Source organism: Neoarius graeffei, chromosome 6, assembly GCF_027579695.1.
Source record: "Neoarius graeffei isolate fNeoGra1 chromosome 6, fNeoGra1.pri, whole genome shotgun sequence".
In the NCBI taxonomy this organism is placed as follows: domain Eukaryota; kingdom Metazoa; phylum Chordata; class Actinopteri; order Siluriformes; family Ariidae; genus Neoarius; species Neoarius graeffei.
The window spans coordinates 100812190-100829326 of NC_083574.1; the positions used below are offsets into that span (position 1 = coordinate 100812190).

The following is a 17137-nucleotide window of genomic DNA, read 5'->3' on the forward strand; positions in this document are numbered from 1 at the left end:
GTCAAGACATTTTTCTGGCCATTTTGAGTATTTAATCGACCCCACAAATGTGATGCTCCAGAAACTCAATCTGCTCAAAGGAAGGTCAGTTTTATAGCTTCTCTAAAGAGCTCAACTGTTTTCAGCTGTGCTAACATGATTGTACAAGGGTTTTCTAATCATCCATTAGCCTTCTGAGGCAATGAGCAAACACATTGTACCATTAGAACACTGGAGTGAGAGTTGCTGGAAATGGGCCTCTATACACCTATGGAGATATTGCACCAAAAACCAGACATTTGCAGCTAGAATAGTCATTTACCACATTAGCAATGTATAGAGTGGATTTCTGATTAGTTTAAAGTGATCTTCATTGAAAAGAACAGTGCTTTTCTGTCAAAAATAAGGACATTTCAAAGTGCCCCCAAACTTTTGAACGGTAGTGTGTGTGTATATATATATATATATATATATATATATATATATATATATATATATATATATACACACACACACACACACACACACACATATATATTACACACAAAATGGAATCATTTGCTGACAGCTCAGTCCCCCCCAGTTCAAAAATCCTATCTGCGCCCCTGTGCAGGCCTAGCAACATTTGACAGAACAGTACAACCAATCAAGTCCGAGTTGAAGTGAAAACTGAAAACCACATAATGTGCGTATAGTATGAGAATAGTAAAGTGAAAAGAAAAGAGGAAACAAATGAAATAAAAAAGTGATAACTGTCAATATTAACTGTCACTGCTTCCTCAAAGTTGTGTATCATTTCTCGGTTCTCTCACATATTGAGTGACCTGATGAATGCGCTGGCCTCTTCTGGTGATTTAAACTCCTTCTCTGCACCGTTCTGAGTGACCCGGAGGCGCGCCGGGTAGAGCAAACCAAAGCGAATCCCCGGTATTTCGCAGAGCTGGCGTCGGACATCATTAAAGGAGGCTCGGGCACGGGCCGTCCTCGGAGTGTGGTCGGGGAAGACAGAAAAACTCATGTCTCCAATCTTGATCCGTTGCTGAGCCCTGGCTTGGTGCAGTATGTCCACACAGTCTGTATGGTAGTGTAGACGAGCGATTATGGGACGAGGGCGCTCTCCGGGCTTCGGCTGGAGAGTACGATGAGCGCGGTCCATGAGAGGCTCCTTCTTGAGCTTAAAAGCCTCCTTGAGCAGAGAGGAAACAGCTATAGCAGTAGAAGAGGTGGAAAAATCTTCGGGAATGCCCACTAACCGTATATTATTATTATTATTGGAGGCGATCTCGCCTCCAAATCCTCGCATTTATTGTCCAATCTTGTCAGTTCAGTTGACAGATGCTCCACTTTAGCCTGTAAGGTAGTAATGTCATCGGCGCAGGAGGACAGCGATGTCTCCATTTCACCTACGGTGGTCTTCAGAGTGCACACATCAGACTGGATGTTTGTAATGCTGCTAGATAACTCTGACTTCACTGCCTGTAGCTCAGTCTTGATGTTTGACAAGTTCTCGGTCAAGGCAGCCTGAAGCTCAGTTTTGAAAATAGCCGCCATCTCAATGCGGAGTAATGAGAGCAGCTCGGCCTTAAAGTCGTGGGAAGCAGTGTCGCCTGCGGCTTCGACCAGGCCAGAAGGGGGGTCACTACGAGGCGGGGATGCAACGTGCAAAGTAGGACGCAGTGGTTGTATAGGTACTTTAGCTTTTAGAGGCATTTTGGTCGGCAAAAAGACGGCGTTAAATTCAGATTATGATGGTGGGGAAAACACACACCGAAAAAAGATACAAAAGGTGTATCTAAAATAGTTTTTTTTTTTTTAATGGTTGTTGCAGGAGCTCAGAGAAATGCGTCCTACTCCATTAGTCGCTACACCGGAAGTCCCGTTTTATAAGTTTATTCTAGAATCCTCATAGCCTGATTTGCCTTTAAATAGATTATGGAGACAAGATTATCCTGCTCTGGATCCAGAGTTTGACTGGGAGGATGTTTGAGATAGTATAAAGGAGGCGTCACGTAATCCAAACCATCAACAGATACATTTCAATTTCATACATAGAACTTATTTAACTCCTCGTAAACTTTTCTACATGAAACTCATAGACTCCCCCTTGTGCTCCTTTTGTAATCTAAAGTGTCCTGGGACATTTTTACATATGATACGGAATTGCCCACCAGTGGCACAGTTCTGGAATGAGGTTGCTTCGACACTGTCAGATCTAGTGGGTGAACCAGTGCCAGCGACAGTGCCTGTCCTGATGTTAAGCGACTTATCGGAACTAAACACTTCTAGACTTAACAAGCGCATCCTCCTAGCTGGCCTCACAGCCGCCAAAAAGCTAGTTGTTACAAGATGGAAACCGTTGCAGGCACTTAATGTTAGACAATGGATCTTTACCTTTTTAGATGTTGTTTATATGGAATTGTCAACTGCCCATATTCATGGTGCCACAGAAAAAACTCTATGCACTTGGCAGACAGCAGCGGAATCCTTAAAAGGCTTATTGGGGTAACCCTTTAGTCCCTCTTGTCATTACTCCTTGTGTCGCTGTTTGACATTTTTCTTTCCCTTGAAATGGTGTGTGTGCATGTGTGCTTGTCTGTGTCTTTGTTTGTATCTTTATCTGTGTCTTTATCCTTGTCTGTGTGTCTAACTCATTCTTTTTTTGTTTGGATGCATCCCCTTACATTCAGGCAGGCATGCATGGGGCTGCTTTTTCTTTTTTTTCTTTTCTTTCTTTATTTTTCTCTTTATTACATGTTATTTGTTTGTGCTAGTTTTGTGCTGGGTGGGTAGGGGTCATTGTTTTATTTACATCTTCAAGTTGTGCTATATTTGACTTTGAATTTGGATGCTTACTTCTGAAACAAATTAATGACCTCACACTTTTCTTGCCCACTCAACTTTGTATTTTTGTAAATTTGATGTATCTTCTCAATAAAAATTTGATCACAAAAAAAAGTTTCCATTAATGAAGTGTTTATAACATCAGCGAAACTGACTTCATGTTAAAGCTGTTAATGTTATAGTCATGCTGTCTGTTGTTGCCCAAATGAGGGTGGGTTCCCTTTTGAGTCTGGTTCCTCTCGAGGTTTCTTCCTCATGTCGTCTGAGGGAGTTTTTCCTTGCCATCGTCGCCACAGGCTTCATCATTGGGGATAGATTAGGGATAAAATTAGCTCATGTTTTAAGTCATTCAAATTCTGTAAAGCTGGTTTGCGACAATGCTTATTGTTAAAAGCGCAATACAAATAAACTTGACTTGACAATTATCAACATCCAGAAGATTATTTATAGAAAATAATCAGTATGTGGTATTAAGTCAACAAAACAGTTTTTATTTAAATTTTGTTTACATAGACTTATATTTTGGGCGGCACGGTGGTGTAGTGGTTAGCGCTGTCGCCTCACAGCAAGAAGGTCCGGGTTTGAGCCCCGTGGCCGGCGAGGGCCTTTCTGTGCAGAGTTTGCATGTTCTCCCCGTGTCCGCGTGGGTTTCCTCCGGGTGCTCCGGTTTCCCCCACAGTCCAAAGACATGCAGGTTAGGTTAACTGGTGACTCTAAATTGAGCGTAGGTGTGAATGTGAGTGTGAATGGTTGTCTGTGTCTATGTGTCAGCCCTGTGATGACCTGGCGACTTGTCCAGGGTGTACCCCGCCTTTCGCCCGTAGTCAGCTGGGATAGGATCCAGCTTGTCTGCGACCCTGTAGAACAGGATAAAGCGGCTACAGATAATGAGATGAGATGAGACTTATATTTCAGACAAAATATCTTTTATATAAATATATGGATGTCAGTGTTTACGTAAATGAGGAAGTAATTCGAATGTTTGTAAACAAATGAACTGATAATGTTTAACCTGCATCAGAAAATCTTTTTGTTCCACTTTCTAAGGATTTTCGTAGATCACATTTTGTTAATCATTCGTTGTTGTTTGTATTAATTTCTAGTTTTGTCGTTTAACAATAAATGTCAACAGGCAATTGACACTGTAACCACATGAACGTCCAGGTCAAAGGTCGCATCTCATTCCTTGAACCAAAATATTATTATTAATAATTATTATTGTTGATTTAGTGCTTGGCGTGATGTTCGGAGCGATGTTGCTCTGTAGCGTCGCGGTGGCTGTGCAGGCGGTTTGGGACATACCAGTGCTCGGCATGGCAGTGAGTCTGTGCTCGCTTTGTGGATCCATGGCATGGTGTTCCGAGTGATTTTGCCTGGTGGCATCGCGGTGGCTGTGCTGGAGATGTGGGACTTGTTTTCATGCGCCTTTTGGTGGGACTGTGGCTGCTACGCCATTGGAATGACATTCTGACCTTGATTTGGTGGACTTTTTTTTTTCCCTATAATTGTAAAGCAACCTTGGGTTTTGAGAAAGGCGTGATATAAATTGAAATAAGAATATTATTATTATTATTATTATTATTATTATTGCAATTGGATTCCAAATACTCCATAAACATTCCATTGTTATGAATCAGAAAGAAATTATTATAAATCACAGCACTTTTATTTTTTAAAGTACTTCATCTACTTCAACAATGTTACACAAAGATCGATCCATAACAGTTGTAAACGTCCCTTAATCCCACAGGGTGTCTGTAATGGTGGACACCGGTGAAAGTGATCACTATTATTCACACCTCATGTGACTTCTCAAATGCACGTTTAGATACAAGATGGAGACTGTCAAATGAAAGAGTAAGAAACAGAGGAGGTTTTGACAAGGAGATCATGAAATATCGGTGAATTTGATCAGTAAAAACATCTCCATGATCTTTCCACCATGCTTACCTGCGATGATAACATCCGGGTTTTCCTCAAAATGCAGATCGTGCTGAAAAAAATTCCATCTCAGGTAACGAGCTGTCATCAGACAACAAGATCAAAGGGAGGGGGGTGGGGGGTGTCTTCCGGTGGATTAATTAATCAATAATAACTGTTGGAACTGAAACTCACCTTTGTAAAATTGTTTTTTATTGGTAAATCTGAAAAGGTGTCGATAATTATGGACTGTCAATAATTGTAGCCGTCACTCTAATATACAATACCAGTATCAATAACAATGCATCCCGAATACATCCTTTAGGATGAATAAATTATCACAAGCAGTTTGGTGTATTGCTGTGAAATGCAATCAGAACAGCTCCTCTCCCTCCCAAAACCTAGTCTGGCTAACGCGACTGCAAAGCTCTACGAGCTCGCAACAGGCCCTCGTGTTGCGTCACGCTTAGGATGGGCGGGCCCAGGCTACCCAAAACCTGAGTTTGTGGAAGCGAAGGCGTGGTCAAGCATCAGTTTGGGAATGGAGAGTGAAGGTGCGGGAGGTGAGCGGCAAAGGGACACCTGGGACTGATTAACAGTGATGAGTGTGTGTGTGTCAGAGTGAGACTGTGAAGCAATAAAGCTGCTGAAAAGTGCAAGTTGAAAGTTAAAGCGAGACGGCCTTTCAATTTCATAAACTCGGTGAAATTTAGTTCCGTCTGAAATGTGGTGATTGTGATATATGTTTATTTCTGTAATATCTCACAAAATATCAGGCCATTCTGTGGCTGGGAAGTTATTTAATTTAAGGGGATTAAAGCAAATAATGTGCATGAAATCGCTCGCTTCGCGCAGTCAAGCAGACAGAGGAAGTCCGTGTGCGCATGCGCAGGTTTACCTTCTTCTTTTGGGTTTTACAGCAGCTGGCATCCACAGTGTTGCATTACTGCCATCTACAGGTTTACCTTTGAGCGTGCACTGACAGTTCCATCATTCTGTCGCTAAACGAACAGCTGATCACACCGAGGTGCTCGCTGAGCGCCCATATTTATTAGTTTGGTCCAGGGCTTTGAACCAGAATTTTTTTCCTATTGGTCCGTTCCGAACAGAAACGGAATTGTAACGTTTCTGGTTTTGGGTTCCACCAATAAATAGATGTTCCCGAACCGGTTAGAACAAAAAAATTTCGTTCCCGGAACGGTTAATTACGTTCCCTGTCAGCTGTTTAACAAATGGCTATAAAATTATGTCTCTGTCTCATCCAGCTTAAGCCAAATGTAGGCTAATTCTATTACAACCTTCATTAAATAAGACAAGAAATAATTCAAAACAATTATTATTTCAAATGTTGGCGATTTGGATTCTCAGTATGTCTTCCCATCTACACAAACAGAAAAAGTGCCAAAAATGAAAGATAATTCGTTTAGTGTGTTACCAAAGGCTAGTCAGGCCCTATGCATTGATAGGCTAACAGAGGTTAACGTCATTTAATGTTCGCGAGCCTCTCATTAACGTGGACAAATATATTGATATCGTGTTTGAAATTGACATTTTTGAATAACGATAGACTGCAATATTTACCTCTTATTTAAGATATGGAGACGTGATAGTAGTCCACCCTCCTGCTCTCTCCATTCAGTCAGCGAACATCACACAGGAAGTGAACCCCAGCGGGTCACAGAAACTTGCGCAGGAGAAGAATGACTTTTTTATTTGTAGGCTACGGAAACTTTGAGGAACAAAATAAAAACCGGTATTAGCCGGTTACCATTAATTTTAAAAAGCGTTTCTGTTCCGGAACATAAAAAATAATAAAGTTTCTGGTTTCGTTTCTGTTCCATGTGAAATAGAAAAAGTTCCCGGTTTTCGTTTTCGTTCCTTGAATCGGTTCAAAGCCCTGGTTTGGTCCTGCGTTTCCTTTCCTTCGTATATAACATAACGTCTTTTCTTCTCACTTTCCGTTACTGTAGTCGCTCTTTCACGTTTCATTCGCACACTCACGTCCTCTGTTTTTCTCTCCTGTTTCAAATTTGTATCCCACAATGCCTTGCGTGAACGGGGAAAGCCCACCACGTGATGCATGACGTAGTATCTTGTACTGGGTCATGGTGAAGCAGGAAAAAATAGCGGAGAATTTAGGGCCACATGGAGATAAATACATTAATTGTTCTATTTTAAAAAAAACTAATAAAATTGGAAGTCTGTGATTCGAATTCAGTAGCTTTCGGTCACTAAACAAAAATAATTGGGTGTCGGGAAAATTATTTTCATGACCTACACTTGAAAATCTAAAAGGCAATCTACATTGAATAAAGCAAAAGTAATCGGCCCGTCTCCATCCCATCAGTCTCCCAAACCCTGTAAAGTGTCACAGGGTTTTACTTACAGAACTGTTGTGGCTTGCTGGACGACTGGTAGCAGCCTCTTAAAGCATTCATCTGACTTTATGAACTTCTGTAGCTGAAACACTTCCAGATCCTCATCTGATGTCAGCAACACAAAGACCAGAGCAGACCACTGAGCAGGTGAGAGTTCAGCTTCAGAGAGACGTCCTGAGCTCATGTAACTTTGGATCTCTTTCACGAGTGAATCATCATTTAACTCATTCAGACAGTAGAAAAGGTTTATTAATCTCTCTGGAGATGGATTTTGTTCAAACTTGAACTTGATGTACTCAACTATGTCCTTCTGGCAGTCAGAGCTGCTTCCTGTGTGTGGCAGCAGATCTCGAATGAGCTTCTGATTGGACTCCACTGAGAGGCCCAGAAGGAAGCGGAGGAAAAGATCCAAGTGTCCGGTGTCACTCTGTAAGGCCTGGTCCACTGCACCTTTGAGGAAGTCAGGCATTTCTGATGTGTTGAAAAGACCAGACAGAGCAGTAGTTTGTTCTTTTGTAGGGTTTTTGTCAAGAAAGCAGAGAAATGCATACAACGCAGCCAAAAACTCCTGAATGCTCAGATGCACAAAGCTGAACATCTTCCCCAGGTAGAGTCCTGATTCTTTTCTGAAGATCTGAGTACACACCCCTGAGTACACTGCCACTTCTCGAACACCAATGCCACACTCTTTCAGGTCTTCCTCATAGAAGATCAGGTTTCCTTTCTCCAGCTGTTGGAAAGCCAGTTTTCCCAGTGCCAGGATACTCTCTCTGGTCTGCTGAGAATCAGGGTCATATGTTCCATGGTACTTTTGTCCCTTGTGTTTGATCTGAAAGATCAGGAAGTGTGTGAACATTTGAGTCAGAGTCTTGGGGATCTCTCCACTCTCTGCTTCACCCAACATCCTTTCGAGAACAGTGGCTGAGATCCAGCAGAAGACTGGGATGTGGCACATGATGTCGAGGCTTCTTGAAGACTTCATGTGTGTGATGATTTTATTGGCCAGGCTCTGATCACTAATCTTCTTCCTGAAGTACTCCTCTTTCTGAGACTCACTGAACCCTCGTACCTCTGTTGCCTGGTCTACACTCTCAGAAGGGATCTGATTGGCTGCTGCTGGTCGAGTGGTTATCCAGAGGAGAGCAGAGGGAAGCAGGTTCCCCTTGATGAGGTTTGTCAGCAGCACATCCACTGAGGCCGACTCTGTCACATCACACAATCTCTCATTGTTCTGGAAATCTAGAGGAAGTCGACACTCATCCAGACCATCAAAGATCAACAGGATTTTGTAGGTATCACTGTCTATTACTTCTAGGTCCTTAATATCAGGGAAAAACTGATGAAGAAGATTCATCAGACTGAGGTTTTGCTGCTTCATCAGATTCAGCTCTCTAAAGGGAAGTGGAAACATGAAGGTGACATCCTGATTCACTTTCCCTTCAGTCCAGTCCAGAATGAACTTCTGCACAGAGACAGTTTTTCCAATTCCAGCAACTCCTTTAGTCAGCACACTTCTGATGGACGTGTCTTTAAAGAGATCATGACATTTGATTGGTTTTTCCTCTGTTACTGATCTCCTGGACACTGTCTCAATCTGTCTCACCTCATGTTCATCACTGATGTCTTCACTCCAGCCCTCTGTGATGTAGAGCTCTGTGTAGATCTGATTCAGAAGTACTGATGTCCCATGCTGGGAGATTCCTTCATTTATCCTTTTAAATTTATCTCCAAGTCTGGATTTGAGTTTTCGCTGATATACAGAGGCCCGCTCTAACAAACAGAACAATGTGATGGCCATTATTTTCATGTATAAACACTATACACAGCGTGAAAGTCAATATCGATAAAAAAAACTGACATACATTCCTAATAAATACATAAATATTCTGGAAAAGAACCAAAACACTCGGATTATCTTGGAGTCGTTTATTTGTTGAAATAACTGTAGTCATTAGGATAAACAGCAGTATGATCATATCGACCAGTGGCCCAGTGTGTTTCCTTTAAACTGAGAGAATAATAATCTAAAGCTCTTACTGATCTGCAGTTGGTGAGCGAGATCTTTCTGCTTCAGGTTCTTCAGGATACGCAGTGTGATCTTCAGCACACTCTCTCTAATACGGTCCAGATCCTCCTCCTCCGCTTTCTCCTCCCTCTCAGAGCATTCTGGGTAATCAGCACTCAGTAGCTTCTTTAAATTGTTCAGTTCATTCTTCACCAATGTGATGACTTTGTGCTCCAGCTTGTGATTTAAAAAAATTAAATTAAATTAAAATAAATCAATAAAAATGGGACATAACCTGATTTTACACCACATTGCTGTTGAATTCTGGATTCTGATTGGTCAGAAGGGGTTAATTGGATTTATTTTCTCATTCTAATACATTTCTATAGCTGATGTACAGCTGTTTCACAGGGACCTGTACAGCAAACACTCCAACTCAATCGATTAAAAATGTGAGCAATCGTTAATATGGTGACGTTTTCAGTAAACAGATGTTTATTTCACATGTAGATAAGGAGTCTCCATTATCAGTACTTTGTAAGTCAGAAGCTGATTTTAAAACAGATTGAAATGCAGTTTTGTCTGATTACCCATAATGCTGCTGTAACTAAACTGTTAACTGTAAATTACTGTCATCGTTTCAAATTAAAATTGTGTATATTAATTACACAACAAAACACATACAAACACACCTGGAATACGGACTCCATCCAATTTCTGCAGCTGTTTTCTGGTTCCTGTTTTGGGGTTCTGTAGATAAACAAACATTGTAAATTACTTTTTTAATTTTAATATCAGAACACATCCTGTAGATCTGGTCCACACAGCTGTGATATATAAACCTCTGGAACTCCACACGCGAGTCTCTTATCATGGGAGAACTGGCTCCAATGGCAACATAAGGCGACTCATTTTAGGTTTTTCAGATCACGGATCCACCGACGGCAGTTAAATACTACCACTGAAAAAATAAAAAGTTTGTGTGTATTTTTATTTGAACCACCGAAAATTACAAAAAGAAGTGACAAAATTTTGGGGTCACATATTTTTCTTGTAACAGCATTGTATCCCCAGTACTAGATCCTATTTGTCGCAAATAAAAAGGAAAAAGCGTAAATATAAACGAAACGTGTGTTGTATACTGTATATCCACTTCAGCCAAGTCAGAAAACGAAACTATTTACGACATTGCGTATTCACTTGAATGTTAGATTTGAATGTTGTAAAATCTACAGGGTGATTTACGACCACTTTACGACAGTATAAACCTCGTGCTGATCATGGCTGATGCTGACAGCATGGCTTCCGAGCCATCGACTCAACTCTATGTAAGCATAACAAGTGGTAAACAAAAATCTTTTGAAAACGTGGGCGATTTCGTCTCTCAAGCATTGAAGATAAACAATGAAAAGATCAAAACGATCTTTGGTTCACAGAGAGAAGGTAACGATTTAACCAGAGCCATGCTGAACATGCCTGCAGTAACGTTAGTTTCAGATTTTGGCTGCAGGTATCTGACTAGAATTAGAAGAGGAAGGTGCTGGAGAGAGTCCTATCGAACCGAGTATCACGAAGGTATCAGCCCTCGATATGCTAATGAGAGCTCAATGGTCATATGACCACACACCTTCAGAGAAGTAAGTACTGGAATACTAGTCCAGTTTTATATTAGAACACAGACACACACACACACATATATATACACATACAGACATGATTGCTTAATTGCATAAGCTTGGTGCAAGATCATTTTATGCAATTAAGTGATCTATGCAATTAAGAGATCAGGCTACTTCGAGGATAGTTTAAGCCCAGTTGTGTGATTTGCATTGTCGTGTAATGTGTTTTGCTTGATACATTTCTGCATGGTATACAATAAATGTTTGTGTAACATTAGAAATTTACTTAAAATAATCAACTACAAACATGATTATTGTTACAATGTTTAACATTATAAATTTACTTAAAATAATCATTAATTGTCTTCTGTTTAACATTGTTTATCATGTCCTTATTGATTATCTTTTCAGTTTCTTGAAAAGCCTCAGTTGAGAGTCCATGGTGATATCACCTCCTTCTAATGATATCCAGGGCTTGAACAACTTCAACATTAGAAGGAGGTTGTTGTGGTGGAGACTTGTCCTCCTCCTCCTCATCATCATCCTCATCCTCCTGCACTTGCTCCTTTTGTCGGAGACCATCACAGAGATCCGCATCACTCGATGCTCCTTCAGTTTCTACTTCCTCATCAATGTCAATGTAGTCCTCATATTGTTCCCTGTTTAGCATCTGAGGAATTTCATCAGGAGAAAATCCTACAAAGTCATCTTCTACATCCTCCGTCAGGCCGGACATGAAACAGTTTGCTATGGTCTCTGGTTTCACTTTTTCCATGCATTATCCAGCATGTGTACTGCATCCAGTAATGTCACTGATTTCGATACTTTGAGGGCATTATCCAGTGCACCCGAGTCAATTGCTGCCACCGTCCTCTGTAGCAACTCCGATCTATAATAATGTTTCATTGTTCTAATTATCCCCTGATCCAAAGGTTGAATGCTCGATGTTGTGTTTGGGGGTAAGAGGACAATTTCTACATTGTTCAAGTGTACATCAACATTGTGAGCTGTACAATTATCCATCAGGAGACATACTTTTCTATTTTTGCTCCCCATGTCTCTATTGAATTCCTGGAGCCATTCCTTAAATAAAACAGACGTCATCCAGGAATTCTTGTTTGCTGCATATTTTACGGGAAGCTTCCGAACACCACGGAAACATCGAGGAGACGAGGACTTTCCAATAACAAACAGTTTCCTTTTATCTGACCCAGTGTAATTGCAGCAAACCAATGCAGTAATTCGCTCTTTACTGATTTTATTTCCAGCAGGTTTTTCATGTTCATAAACCATTCCACTACTGGGGAGTGCTCGAAAAAAGACCCCAGTTTCATCACAGTTATAAATGTCCTCAGCACTATAATGTTGAAAGATTTCAGGCCACACGGTCTTCACCCAGTGGTCAGCTGCCTCTTGGTCATGGCTTTGTTTCTCACCATGTGCCTTTTTGAACTGAATTTTATGCCGTCTACACCATCTCTGGACCCATGACCTAACAATTTCTCCTTCCAGCTGGAGTTCTTTTGCAAGACTCTGCGCTTTACTGAGCAGAAGAGGTCCAGACACAGGCACATTCATGGCTCTGGCTTGAGTCTACCATCACATAAGCGCCGCATCCAAATTATCACGTGTCAAAATTCTATTCCGTTTTCGTGATGTATTGTCGTTCGATTTGAATTTCGCAATAACATCATTTCGTTTTGCTTTTATCCATGAGACTTGTGACTGAGATATCCCGAATTTTTCAGCCACTATGCTTTGTGAAATACCCTTGTCCAACTCACTGATAACTTCATATTGTTTGGAAATATCCAAGTCAGTCCTACTACGTTGTTTCGACATCGTTACTACTTAAAACTAAAGTGATTTTCCCATCTTGCTTCACGCACCTGCTTCCGGGTAAACAATGCGCTGATTTGTCGGAAATTAGGTCGTCCACTCAGTATTCACGAAAGTAGGTGATGACGTTACACTGACGTCATAACCGGAGATTCCATGGAATCTCGTGTGCTCTGCGCATGTGCAGAAGATGATTGATGGGAAAATACCCTGTATTGTTATGTGATAAACTGATCAGTTGGAAGGTTTTTGCCATGAATTTTTATGCATATAAGCGATATATGCGATTAACCGATATGCAATTAACCGATCAAATTTGTTTATGAATAATGGGGAATGGTTTGTGGTTTTCTACTTACGCAAATAAGCGATTTATGCGATTAACCGATATGCAATTAAGTGATATGATCTGTATATATATACACACACACACACACACACACACACATACACACACACACATATATATATATATAATGTATGAATGATATGGCACTAATCATGGCAGCACAAGAACAGGCCATAAGCACAAGAGCCATAGAGGCCAGGATCTACCAGAGTAGATCAGACTCAAGATGCAGACTGTGCAAAGAAGCCCCTGAAACAGTCCAGCACATAGTAGCAGGGTGTAAGATGCTAGCTGGATCAGCGTACATGGATAGGCACAACCAAGTGGCTGGGATAGTATACAGGAACATCTGCAACCAGTATGGAATAGAAGTACCCAAGTCCCAATGGGCCATACCACAGAAGGTGGCTGAGAACAACAGGGCCAAGGTTCTGTGGGACTTCAGCTTCCAGACTGACAAACAGATCCTGGCTAACCAACCAGACATAGTGGTGGTGGACAAAGAGCAGAAGAGGGTGGTGGTGATAGATGTGGCGATCCCAGCTGACGCCAACATCAGGAAGAAGGAACATGAGAAACTTGAGAAGTATCAAGGGTTGAAAGAGCAGCTGGAACGGATGTGGAAGGTCAAGGGTTGCGTGGTCCCCGTGGTAGTGGAGGCACTTGGGGCAGTAACCCCCAAACTGGGAGAGTGGCTCCAGCAAATCCCAGGAACAACATCTGAAGCCTCAGTCCAGAAGAGCACAGTACTAGGAACATCGAAGATACTGCGCAGAACCCTCAAACTCCCAGGCCTCTGGTAGAGGACCCGAGCTTGAGGATGACATGGATACCACCCCCCCGCCGGGGGTGAGAAGGAGATTTTTTTATATATACACACAAACGTGTTGTGTGCCTACTTAGGATTTGCACATTCTTAAGAATGGTCATTGGGAATGCCAGGCTAGCACCAGGATTTCAAATTGATTAACCACATTACAGTAAATCAAAAGAAGAAAAATATTTTTGGCTAATTTGTGTATTATATTTTTCAACATTTTCTTTCAGCGGCTGATGGCTAGCGATAGCCTCATGAGCAGATGTATGGTACTTGTACAGGTATAAATTGATGGTGTATAGAAAAATAGCTCTGATATGTGGATCAATGTTTTTGAGATCAGACAAGTACATGTATCTGTGGTACAAAATATCTCTTGCTGTGTGATTTTAAGAAATGTTGAAAATGATTTTTTGAAGGTGTTCGTTTAAAAAAATACAAATATACTATTCATGATAAATACTGATATGTAGGAAAACAGAAATTGGACAATATGGCCAGGTAGGTTTATTTTTTCTTGTATTGGTGATGGTAGCATTTTTATTTTGTGCTGGTAGCATGCAAGCTTGCCTGTAGATGATTTAGCTTTTTTTTTTATTTCTATATAGAATTGTGAACACATTTTATTCAAACAAATACATCTGATATAGGGCGGCACGGTGGTGTAGTGGTTAGCGCTGTCGCCTCACAGCAAGAAGGTCCGGGTTCGAGCCCTGTGGCTGGCGAGGGCCTTTCTGTACGGAGTTTGCATGTTCTCCCCGTGTCCGCGTGGGTTTCCTCCGGGTGCTCCGGTTTCCCCCACAGTCCAAAGACATGCAGGTTAGGTTAACTGGTGACTCTAAATTGAGCGTAGGTGTGAATGTGAGTGTGAATGGTTGTCTGTGTCTATGTGTCAGCCCTGTGATGACCTGGCGACTTGTCCAGGGTGTACCCCGCCTTTCACCCGTAGTCAGCTGGGATAGGCTCCAGCTTGCCTGCGACCCTGTAGAACAGGATAAAGCGGCTAGAGATAATGAGATGAGAGACATCTGATATAATGATAGGGCCATAAAATATATATATATATATATATATATATATACACACACACACATACACACACACATACATATACATATATATACACACACACACACATATATACAAATTGTAAATAAAAACAGAATGCAATAATTTACAAATCTCAAAAACTGTTATTGTATTCACAATAGAACATAGACAACATATCAAATGTCGAAAGTGAGACATTTTGAAATTTCATGCCAAATATTGGCTCATTTGAAATTTCATGACCGCAACACATCTCCAAAAAGTTGGGACAGGGACAATAAGAGGCTGGAAAAGTTAAAGGTACAAAAAAGGAACAGCTGGAGGACCAAATTGCAACTCATTAGGTCAATTGGCAATAGGTCATTAACATGACTGGGTATAAAAAGAGCATCTTGGAGTGGCAGCGGCTCTCAGAAGTAAAGATGGGAAGAGGATCACCAATCCCCCTAATTCTGCACCGACAAATAGTGGAGCAATATCAGAAACAGGGTTCTTCACCCTGAGAGGGAATGAAATTCCATGACTTTTCCATGACACAATCTTATTTTTCCAGGACCTTAGCCAAGAAAAACGTACACAGAAATGTTTCTATTTTCTTTATCAACAACAATAATCATGTGTATCAACAATAATTATCATTCAAAATACAATTAAAACTTTGACTTATGGAAATTAAAGATTCATACTATTTCTTTTTCTTGTGAAAATACATATTTTATCAAATTTAGGACATTGTCTTTGCAGCTGCTATACTGTGGTATATATATCCATCTGTGTGTGAGCCAACAATCTGTATATCATGTACTACAAATAAGATTTGTAAATAAAAAAATCAAAAATAAAAATGTTAAATGATAAAAATATAAATTGTAAAGTTGTACATCTGCATAAACATTATCAAACTAAACAAACAATAAAACAAAAATAATCTACTGTAATTACGGAATATGAATCATTGAACAAACAAAATAAAATATAAATATGTGCAACAACCCACTGTCTACTGGAAAATGAAAACATATCAAGCAATATTATACAATAATTATGAACACTTAATCTTCTGTATTTATAGCTTATGACATTGATAAATGCCAGACTATGATTAGACAGTAAAACAAAAACTCCTCTGCTGGATCAAGACTAGAATAAAACTCAGTAAATAAATATTAAAAATAAAAAATATAGAAAAATATTAATAAGACTAGAATTAAACTCAGTTGACAGTAAATATTGAAAATAAAAATTTCCCATCTCATTTGATGATTACTGTCCTTTATATTTGACTAACAGTCCATCTAAACATTTCTCCGTTTCATCCAATTCTGCCTTCTTTTCAGTGATGGTTCTTCTTAAGCTATTTGAATGAGAACAGTTTCCCTCGGTGGAGATCAGTGACACAATCGCAAAAACTCTTCACAAGCGTATCAGCATCGCCGTGACCCAGGAAATCCGATCCAAAATAGCGGGAGCGTACCGAATCATGATCCCAAAAACGTACATAAACATCAAGCTGTTTCTTCAAACACTCATCAAACATAAGCACAACATTTCCCTGACTATTCGCTGCTTTTATCAAGAGAGACTTGAAATGAGGAGCGATCCCCCATTTAGCAAGACGAGCACATTTTGATTCACCACACCCAAACCACTTTGCTATGGCACTATCAGGAAACATATCACAAAAAAGCTTATTTGTGCCTTCAGATGACTTATATGATGAATGAGTTGTGACGATATGCAGACACCAAATTATCTCCGCTTTTAATGTGTCGTTTCGCAAAAAATAACTGTCTAATCTCCCTTTGCATGTTCTGTTGTCACTGTCGGTACTCGTGGCGGATGTACTTGGCTGCAGCACTGCATCACGTGGCTTAGTCAAGTCAGTGACGACCGACGGCGACGCTGATGAGGTTGTGTTTACCGACGGGCATATATCCGTGATTCGCATGCAGTTCGCTATCATGGCCACCTGTTCTTGGTGTTTCTTTCCCTTTTGGTGGCTCATGATAGCAGCCTCGCCCATGTTAGATATGTCAAACGTCTTCACGCATAATGTGCACTGTGCCTTGTGTCTGTCTCCCGGCACTCGCCGCAGCCACTTCCCATATTCTGGCTTTTGTAGCCATCGATCAGTAAACGAACAATTTCCAGGCATCACAATTAATATATATATATATAAAACTAAAAAAAAACTGCACTAAAATTACACTAAAACTACCGAAAGCTGATCGCTTATGAGCTAACGCATGATGTTTGTGGGTGGCGCCATTTTGTACAGACCTATAACGCATGCGTCAAATCACAGTATTGCATCTTATTATTTTACCAACAGATGGCGTT

The 17137-nt window shown here is 40.6% G+C and overlaps 1 protein-coding gene across 1 annotated transcript in view; it reads right to left on the reverse strand.

Moving 5' to 3' along the window:
* LOC132888464 (NACHT, LRR and PYD domains-containing protein 3-like) overlaps positions 1-17137 on the reverse strand; it is a 116386-nt gene that overhangs the window by 63885 nt on the left and 35364 nt on the right. Inside the window, exons 6-8 of the mRNA XM_060924510.1 lie at positions 9816-9873; positions 9156-9360; positions 7127-8888 (exon numbers count right to left, since the gene is read on the reverse strand). Coding sequence (XP_060780493.1) covers positions 7127-8888; positions 9156-9360; positions 9816-9873 — 2025 coding nt within the window. The remainder of the gene's footprint in view (positions 1-7126; positions 8889-9155; positions 9361-9815; positions 9874-17137) is intronic.